Source organism: Montipora foliosa, chromosome 11 (genome assembly GCF_036669935.1).
Source record: "Montipora foliosa isolate CH-2021 chromosome 11, ASM3666993v2, whole genome shotgun sequence".
NCBI classification, from domain to species: domain Eukaryota; kingdom Metazoa; phylum Cnidaria; class Anthozoa; order Scleractinia; family Acroporidae; genus Montipora; species Montipora foliosa.
This window is the reverse complement of record NC_090879.1, coordinates 39,483,546-39,501,045: the sequence shown is the minus strand read 5'-3', so window position 1 is coordinate 39,501,045 and position 17,500 is coordinate 39,483,546. Positions and strand designations below refer to the sequence as shown.

Here is a 17,500-nt window from a genome sequence, read left to right as displayed (position 1 = left end):
CCTGGCTGCTTATAGCTGGCACGGTCGGGGTCCATAATCATGATACAAAGAGAGCAATTCTTGATTAAGCTATGAATTTAACCTGGAACCTTTGAGTTCACATCCAGTGCTGTTGAGTTCATATCCAGTATTTCTCAAAAACAAAGCTCAAATCAGTTTAAAAAATGCCAGGGCAATGTTCTTAAGTTCATTTCCAGTCAACTTGGAAAATTTGGGCTAGTTTTGAGTAAAACTAAAAATCGACCCAAATTGTCACTTCCTGGGCTTTTGCATCCAGCGCTTCATATTTTAATTTTAAACTTCAGCATTTTAATTTCTTCAATTTTCAACAACCTGACCCGCGACCTAAGAATTACCAAGAGTAAAATTAATGAAATTGAGCACGGATTGGATAAGATTTAATACTCAAGGGAAATAAATTCCAAGCTAATAAGAGCAAGCTACCCATGGTGACTATGCGAACAAGAGAATAAAAGAATAAAACGATTTTATCCCATATTCTTTGGTAAACTAAAGGAATGAGATTGAAGGAAGAATGCAAGAAAAGAGTCAACAATACGAAGAATTCTGGGTAGTCAGCAAATCAAGTAGTATCCCCAGCCAACAAGATGTAACTTAAGGTGGCTCAAACCCAGGTTCGATTCCCAGACTTGGCGTCATATGTGGGTTGAGTTTGTTGGTTCTTTACTCTGCACTGAGAGTTTTTCAGTGGTTTTACAAGAGCACTCACGTTCAAAAAAGAGGCAAACAACAACTCAGAATAGGCATTTCTTTGTTCAATGCATTAATTTGCTTTGTGAGTTCCAAGTGACCTTATAAATTGCGCATGTTTTAGCACTCATATGACACTCAAACAAAAACCACTTTTGTCTTTACTCCATAACTTACCTTGTTCTGTCACCTCCCAGTGGGTATAATTGAACTACATGCAAGTTTTGTTATCACTTTCAAGGAACTTGAAAGACTATGAAATGAGAATGACAAGGTAATGTCACTCGTGGTAATTCTTAAGTCAAGGGTCAGGTTAATTGTTGAAAATTAAAGAAATAAAAATGCTGAATTTTGTAAGATAAATACAGTACTAACCCCCTTAGCCTGTTCCAGGCTCCCAGATAGTCGGGAAAACGAAAACAACTGCGTAGCCCCCACTCATTTTTCGTATGCATTTTTTTTCTCTTTCTCTACCATCTCATGATCTGGAAGCCTGAAACAGGCTACTTCACCCTCTACTCTTTACCCGTTATCTGTTACCCTTTACCCATAGAAAAGAGCTGCCAGTAATCGTGTGATTCTCAACTATGAATGGATGCGGTTTTTGTGATATCTGGAAAAAAAAATCAAGATTGTGGCAAATTGAGACAGTTAGAGCTTATTTCAGTTATTGCCGAGACCGTTTATAATATTCTGGCACCGCATACCTTAATTAATTCAGTACAGTAATTTCTACTATTGATTTTTTTAAAGGAGAAGATGGATATTTGCTGTGATGTATCATAGTACCAGTATACCTAAATAGTCAGTCAACCACTAAGATGTCACACTGTTCATATTTGCAAATTGTTCTTTAAGAATTGTCTTCACCCATTACTTCAATTTTTTTCTTGCAGTCCTGTATCATAGCAATATCTGGAGTTTCATACCTTTTGTCAACATATCTTGGTTTTAAAATATTTTCTGATTCACAAGAGATTTGGTAAGAGGCTACATATTAACATTCTCTGGTGAATTTAGTCATCGTTATCTTGAAACTTAACCCATTCAGACCTCAAATGCCCTGGGACTCCCCACTGACGAGTAAAATTGTCTGGCGTTAGACTGAGTAAAATCTATAGACTATTAAGTCTCACTCTTAGGGCTCAGTAAGTTAAAGAATGATGACATCTTGAAAAATTTGACTAAAGTCCCTGCATAATTTTAAGTCAGCATCCTGTTTTTCTGTAGCAGATTTTACGATTTAAGCACCTTTTTGTTAAATTTTCCAAACTTGATCAAATACGGAAAGTGCTTTTCCAATGCATTGTTAGTTGGAACTCAAAATTAAACCCTGCATACTTGACATTTTTAACAAGAAATTCTTTCATTAAAGACTTTTACTGAAAATGTACATCTATTGGTGCGAAGTAGAGGTCAGAAAGCACAACTCATTGTTAAAACTAGAGAAGTCTTTGTACATGTAAGTAATTTGGCTGTGTCTAGAAGTCCTGCAGCCAGACAGAATTTTGAAAATACCCAGACTGTCCAGCATTCAAATGATTTCTTAATTTCATGTTGATCTTCACAAAATATCAGATTTATTTATTTATGTGACCACTTGGCACTGTATGAAAATCTCACCCGTCATCATTCACTCCAGTTACATTGCACCATGGTACTCCACCAGGAACTGAAGCTATTGGCTTTAAATTTTCATTGTGTTACTGTAAGTGATATACATGTAGGTACTTGGTGCAGTGATTGAATGCTAACCATTTAAAATGAGTGCTTAGACTTAAATAAATGCTATTTTGAATGGGTACTTTTAAAACATGTCAGTCATTTAGTGATTTGAAAACCTTGTCTGTCTGCATTAAGGCACTTTCTAATGATTTTGTTGAAAGAAGTTTTTATGCAAATTACTTGTTAACCCTGGTGACTGACGACTGTCTAACGCCAGATGATTTTACCTATCAATGGGAGGCAGTCCAGGAGTCAATGAGTTAACAAGTGTAAGTAAAGTGTGTATCAAGATCAAGGTCTTACATGTAATTCTTACTTCGTTATGTAGTTCATTTTCAGTAATTACTTGTTGCAAGACTGATCCCTTGAGTTCATAATTCAACACTTATACTATGTTATGAAATAACCTGCTTTGTCAGCCTGAGTGGTGATGATTTTATCTTACTAGTATGTGTTTTCTAAATGTTGTATGGCAGGATTGGTTGTTTTGCTGTCTTTTTCTCAGTCCTTATGTTTGTTGTTTGCTTGTGCAAGGAGGAAGGTATTTGTATTCGGATTGCATTCTTATTTTTGGTTATTTGGTCAAAATCTGGCCAATTATTTCGTGCTATAATATTAATGGTGGCTATAGGTTTTGAGAAAAACTATCACAGGTCTAATTGGGTGCAGGAAGATGGAAAAGAAGAGGGAAGAAAAATTATGAATTTTTTTGTACACCAATTGCATTAAAATTTGTAAGGCATGCTGCATGTATTGCTCTAAACGCAGCAAGGATTCCTCCAAAGAAATTAAAAACACTTAAAACAAAGCGTACAATGTAACTTTGACACCGGTTCTGACCTTTTTTTGTCCCAGTCCTTGTCCCGGTTCACTTTAACCAGATATTGTCTAAAGTTAGCAGATGGTCATGTAGTAATGTTAGGTACCTACATGTATAAGCAAGGACGTACGAAACAAGGGGAGAAGTCGAAACTGGAAAGTTCTCCAGGGTAAAAAGGAAGATAAAAGACCGGGCATGAAAAAAAAGAAAGATTTGAATGAGGAAACAAAGAAAACGCAGCTCGCTGCTAGCAACAAGGGCTAAGTCTGCAATCAGGTACAAATAATCTGTGACTAATGATGCATTGCTGAATGCCTTTTCCCGCAAATTCAAAACTGTTTCCTGACAAACCTCATCAGGGGGCCTTATTACCTTGATTTGTGGGCAGCATCATAGCAGCATGACCGCATTCACATTGACAAGGTGTGAAAACGTGTAAAATCTTTTCTGCCCGAAAACTCTGGGTTTATTTTCAACTGAATTTACAGGGCAGGGTATGTAGATTTGTCGGATTTTTACGAAATTTGGCCAAAATGATCGCTGGATATTGGTACACGAAAGTGTCTCCATTACCCAAGTCACAGGTCGATCCACAAACTTGGGCGGATGTTCTTTGTAGACGGCACTTTCATAAAACACTTCCTCTGTAAAAGTAGCTTAATTTCGTTGAGCTTGTTTGTCAATGAACAAATATTGTAATGACAAATATTCAAGCATTTATATGGAGGCTCAAGGAAGGAATTACCGTTACAAGCATAGGTGGAAGACTGCGAGCTTCGAGTAGGTTGTTCATCATTGTCATTGAAGCTGTATTCACCAGGACCAGGATTTTTTAAAGAAACTCCGGTATCGCCAGTTAGCACTAATCTTTGTAACATATCTTAAGAGCGAGATATCTTCTTCGGCGAGGCAAATTAGCGTCTGTAAACACAATATGGCGTCGGTTTAAAATGATATCCAAAACCAAAAAGAACTCGCATAGAAACACATTGGTCATCGTAGTAGCTTCTGAATTCAACCAAACAATCCATAAATTAAATTTTGCTTTTTGTGCAATTCTTAATTGGCAACAGTTGAACTGGTGTATTTCATGAAATTTAGGAGTTCATACTACCCTACAGTAAAGGTGTATTGTTTTTAATGTTTGTGAATAATCTTACTTAATTCGAATTCGGTTTGTACGCAAAACAAAGCAAATAAATGAAGTGGTTCATCTTCATTCAGTATTCCAAAGAAATCTCACCTTAATATCCTGTCATTCCTCCATATTCTTTAGTAAAAGTCAATTCAATTTCAATTCTTTATTTGAGAAAGCAGGTTAAAATTACAAAAATTACAAAGTAATAGTTGCATCGGCAGCTATCAGCTGATGTGGACCTGCTATGTAAAACTATTTAGAATATATGAAATAAAATATAGACTAAAACAATTACAATTACAATTACTCCATATGCTCAATTACAAAAAAGCTGCCATAAAGATAGGATAAGACATCTACTAAAGAGTGTATCCCATCTCTCTACATACCCCATAACAGTACTTCTGTAAGCAGGTATAGATTAAAATAGATAATAAATAATAATAAATAAACTTCATAGTGGACTTCAGTGATGAATACTTAAAATTAATAATAAATAAAGTCATCATTCGTGTTTGAAATTACAATAGCTTCCTTATTGAATGAAAAATTAAGAATGTCTTTTGCATGCTTTCTGAGTATTGCTTTAAACCCTTCTATGCTAACATTACATAGTTTAACTTTTTTACTTATAAAGTTCCAGATATTTGGGCCTCTATATTGGAGAGAACTTCTCCCAAGTTCAGACTTTACCCTAATAATATCAAATTGATTACAAAATCTTGTTGATCTGGATGATATTGAAAACATATCCAAAATTTGGCTGGGGGCAGCTCCTACAAAAATTTGATGCATCGTAAATAATATACGTCTTTTATATAAATAATTGATAGGAAGCCAATTACAGTGAAGCAAACATGAGCTACTTTCTTGTGAAGAAGGGAGACGATTAATTATACGACATGCACGAGCATGAATGTGATCTAAACTATTAAGTAATGATTGGGAACAGTAAAGTCTGATCGCTGCTGTACTGAGTGTTTCCGTTGGCAAATTTACTTGTATCAATTAATAGATAACCTTTATTTCTCTGTAGTGCAACAAGTAACAGCTACTTAAAGTTACAGGGTTATCTGTCTGGTAAACTTTCGCCACTTTCCAAATTTTACACGTGATTTCTTTGCTCTGACTAAGCATGGTGGTTTGCTATAAATGGACAATTTATTTAACTATTTGTGGATCCCACGGAAACGTTCTTAGGCGTCTTGTTTTCTTTAGGTATCATTTCTGATGCAGCTTTTGTCGCTCTGCAAATGATGTTTATAATTTGGTCTATGAAACAAGAGAGATTAATGCAGGAAAATTCACTTGATGCTCCAGCACAATGGCTGCAGTAAGTGTAAGAATTATGTAGAATCGATTTTGAACTATTGGGTATTTTGGACATGAATACCTGCCAACTCTCCCGGTTTTCCCGGGAGTCTCCAAGTTTGTTCATCACATCTCCCGGTCTCCCGGTTAGAACACCAAATCTCCCGTGAAATACTTACCGTGGCCTTTTTCAAAAAATTTTCATTTACTTCATTATTTCGAGATGTTAAAAAGGGAAATGAAACAAGAAGTGGATTTAGTGCTCTTATTTGAGCTGTTCTCGATCAGAAAAAGTAAAACAGAGCAATGAAGTTGATGTATATTTAACGAGTATCGTAATTGGTCAAAAGTCCACCAATGAAATTGCACAATACATGGTAGAAAGTTAACATGGTTATGGGAACAGTAGCAATATGGTAGATAAATGCTGTTCTAACTGAGAGACGTCGGGGAAATTCAGAAGACCTTCGGGTGATTTTCGGAGAGTATTCAGACATTGTCAAAAATGGAAAGATTTCTAGACGTCTCCAGATTTTTGTACTCTGGGGGTTGGCAGGTATGGTGTCACATGCAATGTGAGACAAAAGTTGAAAACATCGTCTCAGTTAGTTTAGTTGCAAGGGAAACCAGAAAACATCCAGGCTTGAACGGGATATGAACCCATGACCATGCAATTGGGTTGCACTTCCTCTACCTACTGAGCTATGAAGCCCATTCGGAGCTGGGTGCATCCCGTTTTTGCACTAAATTTTTCGCAAATGAATTGTCAACAACGGAGAACATGCAACAGATTTGTGTGTGCAGGGCAATGCCAGCAGCTAAACTAGTCAAACCAGTTCCCTACTGTACAATAACCAAGTGTACAAATAACTAACTGTACAATATCGTGGAATATTTGTACTCGTTTTGTGCGTTTTTTATGCAATAACTAATACGGTTGGATAATGAAATGAAGTAAAAGTTGAAAAATCATTGCATACAGAGTTAGTCTGAAGCCTAAAAGCGGAGTTCCCTTGCTATTTAATCTTATAATAAGTTAAAAATTGTGGCTTGAGCCTGCAACATACGGTGACCCCCAAGGGACATGCTGCAAATAAAATAAAGTTGCTGCAAATTTACAAAACGAGTTGCTGGGAATTAAAACATCAAAAGTATGCGTGCGCACTAAAGGAAGGGCAGGTACAACTCACAGGTGATTGTTTTAGCAATACAGAAAGTATCCTAAACATTCATTAAAGCTAACCTTAGTCCTAATTAGGCTTGATGTTAGCATCTCTAAACAGTTAGGGTTGTTTCTGTATTGGTAAAACAATGACATTTCACTTGGGACCTGTGACCTGTGTTTTGTTCCTGTCCTTCCTTCAGTGCGCGCGCATGCTTTTGATGTTTTAATTTGCAGCAACTTTTTTAAATTTGAAGTAAGTTTATTTTATTTGCAGCAACGTTATTTTATTTGAAGCACCTTTTGGCAAGATTTCCGCACAGGTCCCTACTTCATTATACATACACTCCTTTGTTTCAAGAAAACAATAGCGATAACAATAGACGTCCTTTGGGACTGTGGCGCTTTGTTCTTTCTTTTTAGAGGTTTTTTTTCTAAGTCTATATGGACTTAAAAAAAGTCGGTCGAAATTGTCTGAAATACGGAAAATCGAACAGTTTTTCCTGCAATTTCGGCACTTTTCCTGCAATTTTACCCATTTTTCAGTTTTAGAATAACCGCAAGAAGTGGAGTTTCAAGCAATCGTTGTAATAGGGTTCAGATTCGCAAACATAACAAACAAACCAAATAAAAGTACTGTCATAAGAAATTTAATGGCTACCTGCTCTTTTTATCGTGAAATTGTTCTTCCTGTCTGCTTAAAAATTCGCCGAGACACTGCAAAGTGTATATTTTCTTCCTTTCCTGTATTTAGGATCACGAACGGTGCATTTAGAGGGATTTTGCGATTTATCGCTCTTTGTAGAGATCGGCAATATGCTCAATGATACTTCCAAGTAAATAGCTTTGGTAGAGATCCATGGATGTTCCCGTACGAGGCATACTTCGTTTCATTCCCTATCATGTCTTTTCAATGCCCTGCTGTGGGCTCGTTTGTCTGGGTCGATGAAGTTTAGGCGATGGTTAACTGCGGTGAGATGATGTTAGCCCTTGTCTTGTAGGCAGTTGTAAACTTTCGGGCCACAGGTAGCTAGGGCTAATATTTTTTCAAGGAAAGTTTCCGTAAGAAAATTAATATGTGTTCTGGCGGATTGAAGGCTATCCATTGCAGTTTTTTCTAGAGCATCGCGAAACAGATCCATCTCCCGATGCGGCACTTTGTCTTTGCCAACTGACTGCGTTTTCACACAGGTTTTGGACACGGAAGACGAAAGTAAATTGTTTTCTTTGCACCACTGTATGCACAACTCTGGAAAGGCTATTAAGCAGGGACAATTTCCAAATGATCAAATCTCCCATTGCTGTGACCCTTTTACTTCGGTAGCCATCTTGATTATTACGAAGACACAAGTTTGCTTCAAAATAAGGGAAATATGAAACGATTTTAATTGCAATGAACTCGTGCATGAAGGTTTCCCATGAAAGATGCACCAATCAGACTTTAAGCGTAGTATACTCTTCCACGCAGTGAACTTATAAGTGTGCCGCACGCACGGAGCATGAAGGAAAAGCAGGTCACAGTTCACAGCAATACTGGAAAACCTAAAACTATCACAGGGACTAATCTTAAGCCTAAACAGTGCCTTTAGTCGTAATTAGGGTTACGGTTAGCATTATTAAAGGGATGGGTTGTTTCAAGAGTAGTAAAACAGGGATCTCTTAACGGTAACCTACAAGTGTAAGTTCGATTGTAGGTGCTCGGCGCGGCACGTGTATATAATTACGTATCATTGTTATGTAAATAGTCAGCCAGAATTCAAAATAAATATCATTTTCAAGGTGTGAATTAGCAACTTGACACGTTAGCTCAGTGGTAAAGAACAGGGACAAGTAATCCAGAGGTTTACAGTGGGTTGCAGTTCAAGGCAAGCTGTGAGTGACATGTCATGGGATTAAATGGCAGAAAAAGCCGAGCGGGATCTGGAAATAAGAACAAGACGAAGGGATAGAAAGAGGAAAGCTGGAACGAAAAGGAGTAATGGTGTGGGCGATGAAGGGAAAGAAGAGAGAGAGGGAGGGAGAGATAAATGAGATCCGTTTTTATTCATCCCGTAAGTACAAATTACCCATGTATATATTCGGTTCTCTTGGGTATACGTATTGTTCTACAAAACAATAGCGCGAATGAATAATTAATTTATTCTGCATGTATAATGAAGTAGGGACCTGTACGGAAATCATTCCCACCTTTTTTTTAATTTGCAGCAACTTTATTTTATTTGAAGCAACTCTTTAATTTGCAGCATGTCCATTGTGGGCCACCTTGTGGGCACAGAGCGCAATTTAAAACTTAAAAGTGGGATATTTCGTTCGGATCCACCGAACTTCGTCAGCCACAATGCTAATCGTTGAATGTTAAGAAGGGTTTTATAATGGTCTCGAGGGGGCTAAGATGGTGTCATAGATGCTGGCTAATTCGAAGCCATTGTTCCTGTTCAAAGACGGCTTACGTAATCTTATCTCAATTGCCTCCCTTATGCGGCGTTTGAATGTGTTATTCTCCATGGCAAGAATTTTGTCTTGCTGGAATCCACTGAATGACCCGTGAGCTTACAATGTTCATGAACAGCTGAGAAAGATGTTCCTTAGCATTATTAAAGGGATGGGTTGTTTCAAGAGTAGTAAAACAGGGATCTCTTAACGGTAACCTACAAGTGTAAGTTCGATTGTAGGTGCTCGGCGCGGCACGTGTATATAATTACGTATCATTGTTATGTAAATAGTCAGCCAGAATTCAAAATAAATATCATTTTCAAGGTGTGAATTAGCAACTTGACACGTTAGCTCAGTGGTAAAGAACAGGGACAAGTAATCCAGAGGTTTACAGTGGGTTGCAGTTCAAGGCAAGCTGTGAGTGACATGTCATGGGATTAAATGGCAGAAAAAGCCGAGCGGGATCTGGAAATAAGAACAAGACGAAGGGATAGAAAGAGGAAAGCTGGAACGAAAAGGAGTAATGGTGTGGGCGATGAAGGGAAAGAAGAGAGAGAGGGAGGGAGAGATAAATGAGATCCGTTTTTATTCATCCCGTAAGTACAAATTACCCATGTATATATTCGGTTCTCTTGGGTATACGTATTGTTCTACAAAACAATAGCGCGAATGAATAATTAATTTATTCTGCATGTATAATGAAGTAGGGACCTGTACGGAAATCATTCCCACCTTTTTTTTAATTTGCAGCAACTTTATTTTATTTGAAGCAACTCTTTAATTTGCAGCATGTCCATTGTGGGCCACCTTGTGGGCACAGAGCGCAATTTAAAACTTAAAAGTGGGATATTTCGTTCGGATCCACCGAACTTCGTCAGCCACAATGCTAATCGTTGAATGTTAAGAAGGGTTTTATAATGGTCTCGAGGGGGCTAAGATGGTGTCATAGATGCTGGCTAATTCGAAGCCATTGTTCCTGTTCAAAGACGGCTTACGTAATCTTATCTCAATTGCCTCCCTTATGCGGCGTTTGAATGTGTTATTCTCCATGGCAAGAATTTTGTCTTGCTGGAATCCACTGAATGACCCGTGAGCTTACAATGTTCATGAACAGCTGAGAAAGATGTTCCTTAACTCGAGTTTCTAATAACAGAGAAGTTTCGCCCACAAAACTTTGTCACATTGTTCGCAATGGATGTGATAGACTGTCACACACTTTTTAAGGTTTTCTGTTTTATCCTTAACACGAGCTAGTGGTGATCTTAAGGAATTGAAAGGCTTGTGGACAAGTGGGACCTCGTGTGATTTAAATGCTCTTTGGAGGCGTTCCGAAGTGCCCTTGATGTATGGCGCTGACGCATATATTCTCTTCTCGTTAACGGATTCTTCGGAAACTCTTGAAACAGATCCAGTGTTCGGTATGGTTAGCATCCAATCAGGATAGTTGTTGGCTTTCAAGGCTTGCTTAGCGTGTTGAATTTCCTTTAGCTTGTCAACTTCTTCAGACACCAAAGTTTGAGCTGGAAGTAACAGAGTGTTAACTACAGCTCTTTTATGTTGCAGGTGATGGTTAGAATGGAAATTCAGATATTAATCAGTATGAGTGGGTATATGTATACGTATACGGTGACCTCTGTTGAGCCATCCTTGTTCACGCGAGGGCAGGTGTCAAGAAATGACATTCTGCCGTTCTTTTCTTCCTCCGAAGTGAACTGGATGTGTGGATTGATGGAATTGAGATGATCGGAAAATGAGCTCGCTGCGCATTCATGAATTTTGGTCATCGTGTCATCAACATATCGATACCACATAGCTGGCCGGTTAGGTGCGGTATCCAATGCTCTGCTCTCAAAGCGTTCCATGTAAAGGTTTGCGACTATGGGGGAAATTGGGGAACCCATCGCGGCCCCTTGTTTTTGCTTACAGAATTCTTTCTGGAATGTGAAGTAGGTACTTGAAAGGCACAGTTCAAGTAGGGTGGGTGGATAATTGTGGTACATCCAGAAAACATCTATCTGGTAAAATTGGGTCACCTTCCAGTTTCGATATAACAATTGGCATAGCTTCGTTGATCGGGATACTCGTAAACAACGCCGAAACATCGTATGACACGAGTTTCTGTCCCGGGGGTACTTCAAGATCTGCGATTTTGTTGATGAAATCCTCACTATTGATGATATGGTGATCGTTGAGACCTACAAGACGTCTTAGTATCTTGGCAAGGAACTTGGCAATATTTTACATCACACTACCAATGCTTGAGACTATTGGTCGTAGCGGACCATCTTTCTTATGGATTTTGGAAAGACCGCAGAATTTAGGAATATTCTCTGCTGTGGGTTACAGTTGGCTGTATAGTCAGAAATTCTGCCCTCTCTTCGCCAATCCCTCAAAGTTTGAATGAGCTTGTTCTTAATAGATCTAGTTGGGTCGGATGTCAATTTCTCATAGGTGTTGGTGTCATCCAGTAAGGTCTTAACTTTGTTCTGGTAATCCTTTTTTTAAATTTTTATTTATTTTATTTATTTTTTAAATTGTAATTATAATTTAGTTACATGAAGTAGTTTTAGGCTAATGGACAGTTGCATGTAATTTATAATAGAAACAACTAAAAATACATTACAACATACAAAACAATGATGCAAAATAAAATAATAAAAAAGCCCTTTGCAACACAAAAAGTAATTAGATTTTTTAAATTACAAGTCGTAGGATTGTAATGTGAGAGGAATGGGTGGAAGCCTTCTATTTTAGGACATTGACTGCGTGTTCTGTAGGTCCAAATGTAATACCTCGCGACCAAAAATAAAAAGTAGTGATTCTTGTTTTGCATTAATTGAGGCTTTAGACCAATAACTAATGATGGTGACAAGTCCAGCGTAGGAAAAGCTTTGTCACGAATCAGCCATTCCTTAAAAGCTTCCCAAAAAACGGGACGTTACAGTGCAAGTCCAGAGTAAGTGAATGAGTGATTTCTCTTCCCGTTGACAGAAACTGCAGAGATCGCTATCAATAAAGTTTATTTTTTTCAGAAAATTATTGGTGGCTAATCGCCTGTGAAAAACCTTAAATTGAAATACTAGAAGTTTAGAGATTTTGGTACATTCAAAGGGTTTTCGATACACGACCACCCAGTCAACAGTTTCGTTTGGTTCAATTACGCAATCTGCTGACCACTTCTTCTGACTATTCAAGGGCTGTTTTGTTTTTGTTTTTTTCCACAAGCTTTTGGTACACTATTCTGTTTGATTTATTTGCCATCAGAACTTTTTCACTAAACGTATTGTAGTCCCGCCGAAACTTCGCTTAGGTTTTTCCCATTGGTTGTTTCCCACAACTGCTTTATAGCCGAGATGACTCCAAGAAAAGACAGAAAACTTGGTTTAAATCTAGAACGGTTTTTAAATTCTGAGAAAGATAAAAAAGTGGACTCATTAACCATTAAATCGCTGACCACCTGAATTCCCTTAGTAGCCCATAGTGCGTAGTATATTGGTTTATTTTCGACTAGTACAAGAGAATTGACTGTGACCGTAGCTGGGTGACAGAGGACATGCAATCTTCAAAAGTAACTTCTGACCAAATTTGTAGTATTTCTTCCAGGAAAACGTCCGATACTTTTCCAACTTTTAACAAATCTTTTTGATTTAGATTACCTCTAAAAAAGGTAGCACCACCGAGATCTCGCAGTTGCAGGTCAAAAAAAAGTTTCCATTTTGCGTGGTTATTTTGGTCGAGGTATTTCTTAATCCAAGTTGCCTTCAAAGCCTTGCTAAAAATCTTTACATCAACCATCTTTAGTCCACCCTGTTCATAATCACTAATCATAGTATCACGCTTAATTTTGTCACCTTTGCCGTCCCACAGAAAATTGTAACAGAGATTATTAACTTCGTTAACTACTCTTTGATCTGTTGGCAAAGGTGAGAGAATATAAACAAGTTGCGAGATTATTAAACTTTTTAATACAGTTATTTTACCAAGTAAACTAAGTCGACGCAATTCCCAACAGCCCAAAGTTGCCTTAAGTTTTGTTAGTTTTTTGTTATAGTTTGCTTTCATCGTTATTACCGGGTCAGTTGACAACCGTACACCCAAAGTCTTTACCTTGTCCCTCATCCATTTCAGCTGGATTTCAGGGCAAAGTTTCTCCTCGCTATTTGCTTTACCACCAATCCAAAAGGCTTCTGTTTTTTTACGGTTTAAACGGAGACCGTAGCTTTTTGTATGTGCAATGTCTTCTCTGATTTTCAAGCTCTCTTTTCAATCGTTTAGATCCCGTAATCATAAATCGTTCACTTTACAGCAGTTCTTAAGCAATGTCAATGTCATGTCTTTTTAAATTTTTCAAGTCCCTTTTCCGAAAAAAAAATTCAAGGACTGTCCTTACGATAATAAGTTGAAGTACTGAACAGTTAATCCGTTTTGCTGAGCATTAATGCGTGAATCATCAAAGCCTTGCTTTGGGTTATCTACTCATTCAGCCAGCCATGGACTAATCTGGAATGGTAACACAACTTCAACCAGTCGCATTCTGCCTCTCTTCATTAAGTGATGTAACGTTTTGTTAATTTTTTTTTCAGATCTATCTCAGATAACCACTCGTTCCTTAGTTTGTTGTTATCAATGGCTACGGCGAGTCTAGGTATGGGAGACGTCAATCGATTATCTGTATGAGTTAAAAATAAGAGAGGCTTGGAGGACGGGAATAAAGAATAGAGACGAATCAAAGGAAGGTGTATTCCGTATTTTCAGTTGACTTTTTTTCGTCTTTTTAAAATTGAAATTGATCGACTGTGGCACATTTGTTTTGCAGAACATGTAGCCCGTGTGCAGAGGATAATTTCCATCTTTCTTTCACCAGTATGTCTGCTTTTGTCTTTATTACGAGTGGCTAGTGTGCTTGGTTTTGCAGCAATTGTACAACTGTTTTATTCCGAAGAGGTGAGCGTGCTTTTCTGAGATGACAACTGCAGACTGCAGATTGCAGACTGCCTACAAATAGCGCTGATAAACAGCGAATCGACTTTGCACAGTACGAAGCGAGTAAGATCGTGACTGGTGCCATGGAGGGCACAAGTAAGGTGCGTCCGTTTGCCAAAATGGGGAGGAAATGAAAAAGAGGCGAACAATACACAAATTAGTATTGTATTTTAAAATTGTGTTTTCCCAAAATTGCCAAGAAGAAACTTGTTTTTTGCCTGTTTGCTACAGGTATCAACTAAATGAAAGAAATGTATATTGTGAAGGACGGGATCTAGACGAAATGAAGAATTGATCCTCCCACTTATCTGGATTTTTTTTACTTATAGCCACCTGAAAATATTCAGATGGCTTGAACGGGATTCGAACCCCAACCTCTGCGATGCCGGTGCAATGATGTATCAACTGAGCTATGTAGCCACTCATTTGGGAGCAGGTCAATTTGTTTGGAGCACGAGCCCAACAAATTGACCTGTTCCCAAGTGAGTGGCTTCTTAGCTCAGTTGGTAAAGCATTGCACCGGCATCGCAGAGGTCATGGGTTCGAATCCCGTTCAAGCCACCTGAATTTTTTACGTGTCTATAAGAGACAATAGGGACCTTAAGGACGTTCGCGCGAAAATTTTTCAACATTGATTTTTTTCTAAAACTTTTACCGCTGTAAGATGATGAGTTAGTTATGTCAGAAATGTAAAAGAAATGGGGAGTCACCGACTTCGTTTTGGAGAGAACATGCCCGGAAAAACACCCTAAATGTGACAAAATCGGGCTTCGTTAGCGAATAAGGCCAGTGTCTGTAAACCCAAATATATTGCAATTAAATCTTTGAAGTGCAATCTTCTCTGCCAAATATTGTTTAAGTGGACTTATTAAGTGAATTTAGTCAACTGGTGAGGTTCCTTAAAGATCAAGTTCGCATTTAGCGACCACAGTTTCACGCGCCTTGCAGCCGCAAGATGGCAGAATTTGATGTCCCGTGAGCAGAAATCTTGAAATTTTTTTAACTTCCCACATTGATTTTTTGTTCAGTTTTGGACAACCTGGAGATAATTGTAAATAAAATCCGTTTGTGGAAAGAAAAATAGGGGTCACCGAACGTCCAAGACCGTTAAATCCAGGCAAAGTTATAGCAATGGCCTTTTACCCTGTCATTTCTCATTTTATTACTTACCGCGCGCGCTCGTGTATGACGTGGCGAGTGCATTTGCGTGCGCAGTAAGGATGCGCAGAAACAATTGGCGCGAACGTCCTTAAGCAAGGACGACGACGATGACTAAGAGAACGCCACAAAACAGTAGGTTCAATTAGCAGAAACAATAGCTGTTCACGCCCTACACGTGCGATTTACATTTAATACATTTCTCTGCTGTTTTCGTCCCGACAACGACGTGAAATGATTGAATTTGAGGTCATGTATGGAGGACGCGATCACCTGACGACGAATTTTCAATTTTCTTTTTAAGTATCTACACCGTTCTCACTGATTTTATTCTGGACTCACAATGTGGACAATGCCGCGCGACGTGGAGTCATCCCAAAATTATTGCAGTAACGGGAAACAATATTTTTAGAAGACGTCGTCGTCGGCCTTGCTTAAGATCCCTAATTGCTTAAATAGTCGAGATGAGTGCGAAGACCACTTCTTCATTTTATTTCAAGTATCAAGTAAATTCTCAAGAGAGAGAGGCGAGTTAAAATAAGAAATTTCACCATTCTGTGACAACAGCAGCCTAAACACAACAGTCAGTCGCCCATTCTCAATCTCCCCTTCGTATTTATTCAATCTCAATGAGATGGGAGAGCCATCATTTAATTCCTGTCGGGCAAGGTTATATGTGGATTTAAAAGTGATGCTTACAATCCGGTTGCTGGAACTCCCTAGTAAGTTCGTATTTATGTAACTCGTATTTTATTTGCAGAAAGAAGAGAGCTGTAACTTTTACAAAAAAGAACCTAGACCTTACCGAAACCTTTTTCGACCGCTATGTATTCGTTTGATCGCGATATTTGTATACACCGAAGTGGTAATTCGCACCATCGACACCACAACTTCCTACAATGCGCCTGGAGTCGGTAACAGATCGACTAGTGTGGATTTATTACCCATGTTAACAGGCATCAGAGTGTGGCGGATTGTGCAGCTTATTACGGTTCCATGTACTTACCTTTATCAATTATTCAAACAAATAGATTAGACACTTGAAGTCGTTTGCGATCAGCTTCTCCTCGTGAAGACGAAAAAGTCGGCCATACAACACGTTTCTAAAGCTGAAGACCGCTCGACTAACGTCAGTCTCAAGCCAGTGTAGTTCACTTTACATGTATACTTCATGATTATCAGTGATTCCGTATCAGGGGACTGAGAAGAATAAGAATAAGCACAAGTGATAAATCTAAATCTTATGAATTCAAAACAAATAAAATCAAAGATCGGTTTTTGATGAGAAGAAAAAACCAGAGTACCCGGAGATATCCTCTCCGAGCAGAGTGGAGAACCAACAAACTCAACCCATATTTGACGCCGAGTCCTGGAATCGCTCCCGGACTACATTGGTGGAAAATGAGTAACAGATGAGGTACACCTATTAAATAATACTCTATTTTGTGGGAGTACAATAATGAATATGGTTAATAAGGCAATTTCAGAGATGAATAATGTGCTAATAAAGAGGTTTGGAGTCATTTCAGCTCGCTATCGCGGACAAGAACCATGCCAAATTGATCGAGGGTGGCCCCTCTTTTTTATTTGTTTTGTTTTCCTCGCCATTAATTTTTTATCGCTCTTATTACCTGCATGTGACTCCAAAGATTAGTTGTAAGCCACCCATACGTGTTGTGTGAATGGTTGTCCTTTAAAAGATATTATTATACATTGGTGTCACCAGCTCGATTTTGATTGGCTATAAGCACGCAGCTAATTCTTGCTTGCTCTGTTTCTCTTACGTCGTACCTACAAACAATAGATTTTATATATGTAGAATTGACGTCATACCTACAGACAATAGTTTTATGCATGCAGAAGTGACGTCACCTAACACACTAACCAGCAGTTTGATCAGTTTTGTCATGGCGGAGCTCAGCTCAGGAATATGCATAATAAAATAATTATTGAATTCGGTATTCGCATGTTAGCGATAATTATCAAGGCCTCAGTTTGTGTTATCCGCCTCAGCCTTCGGCTTCGGCAGATAACACAAACTTTGGCCTTGATAATTATC

At 38.3% G+C, this 17,500-nt stretch overlaps 1 protein-coding gene across 1 annotated transcript in view; it reads left to right on the top strand.

Moving 5' to 3' along the window:
- LOC137976517 (uncharacterized) overlaps positions 1–17,500 on the top strand; it is a 21,212-nt gene that overhangs the window by 3,552 nt on the left and 160 nt on the right. Inside the window, exons 3-8 of the mRNA XM_068823890.1 lie at positions 1,608–1,693; positions 2,913–2,977; positions 5,613–5,727; positions 13,884–13,945; positions 14,117–14,244; positions 16,202–17,500. The exon at positions 16,202–17,500 is cut by the window's right edge and continues 160 nt beyond it. Of these exons, the coding sequence (XP_068679991.1) occupies positions 1,608–1,693; positions 2,913–2,977; positions 5,613–5,727; positions 13,884–13,945; positions 14,117–14,244; positions 16,202–16,477 (732 nt within the window). The 3' untranslated portion in view covers positions 16,478–17,500. The remainder of the gene's footprint in view (positions 1–1,607; positions 1,694–2,912; positions 2,978–5,612; positions 5,728–13,883; positions 13,946–14,116; positions 14,245–16,201) is intronic.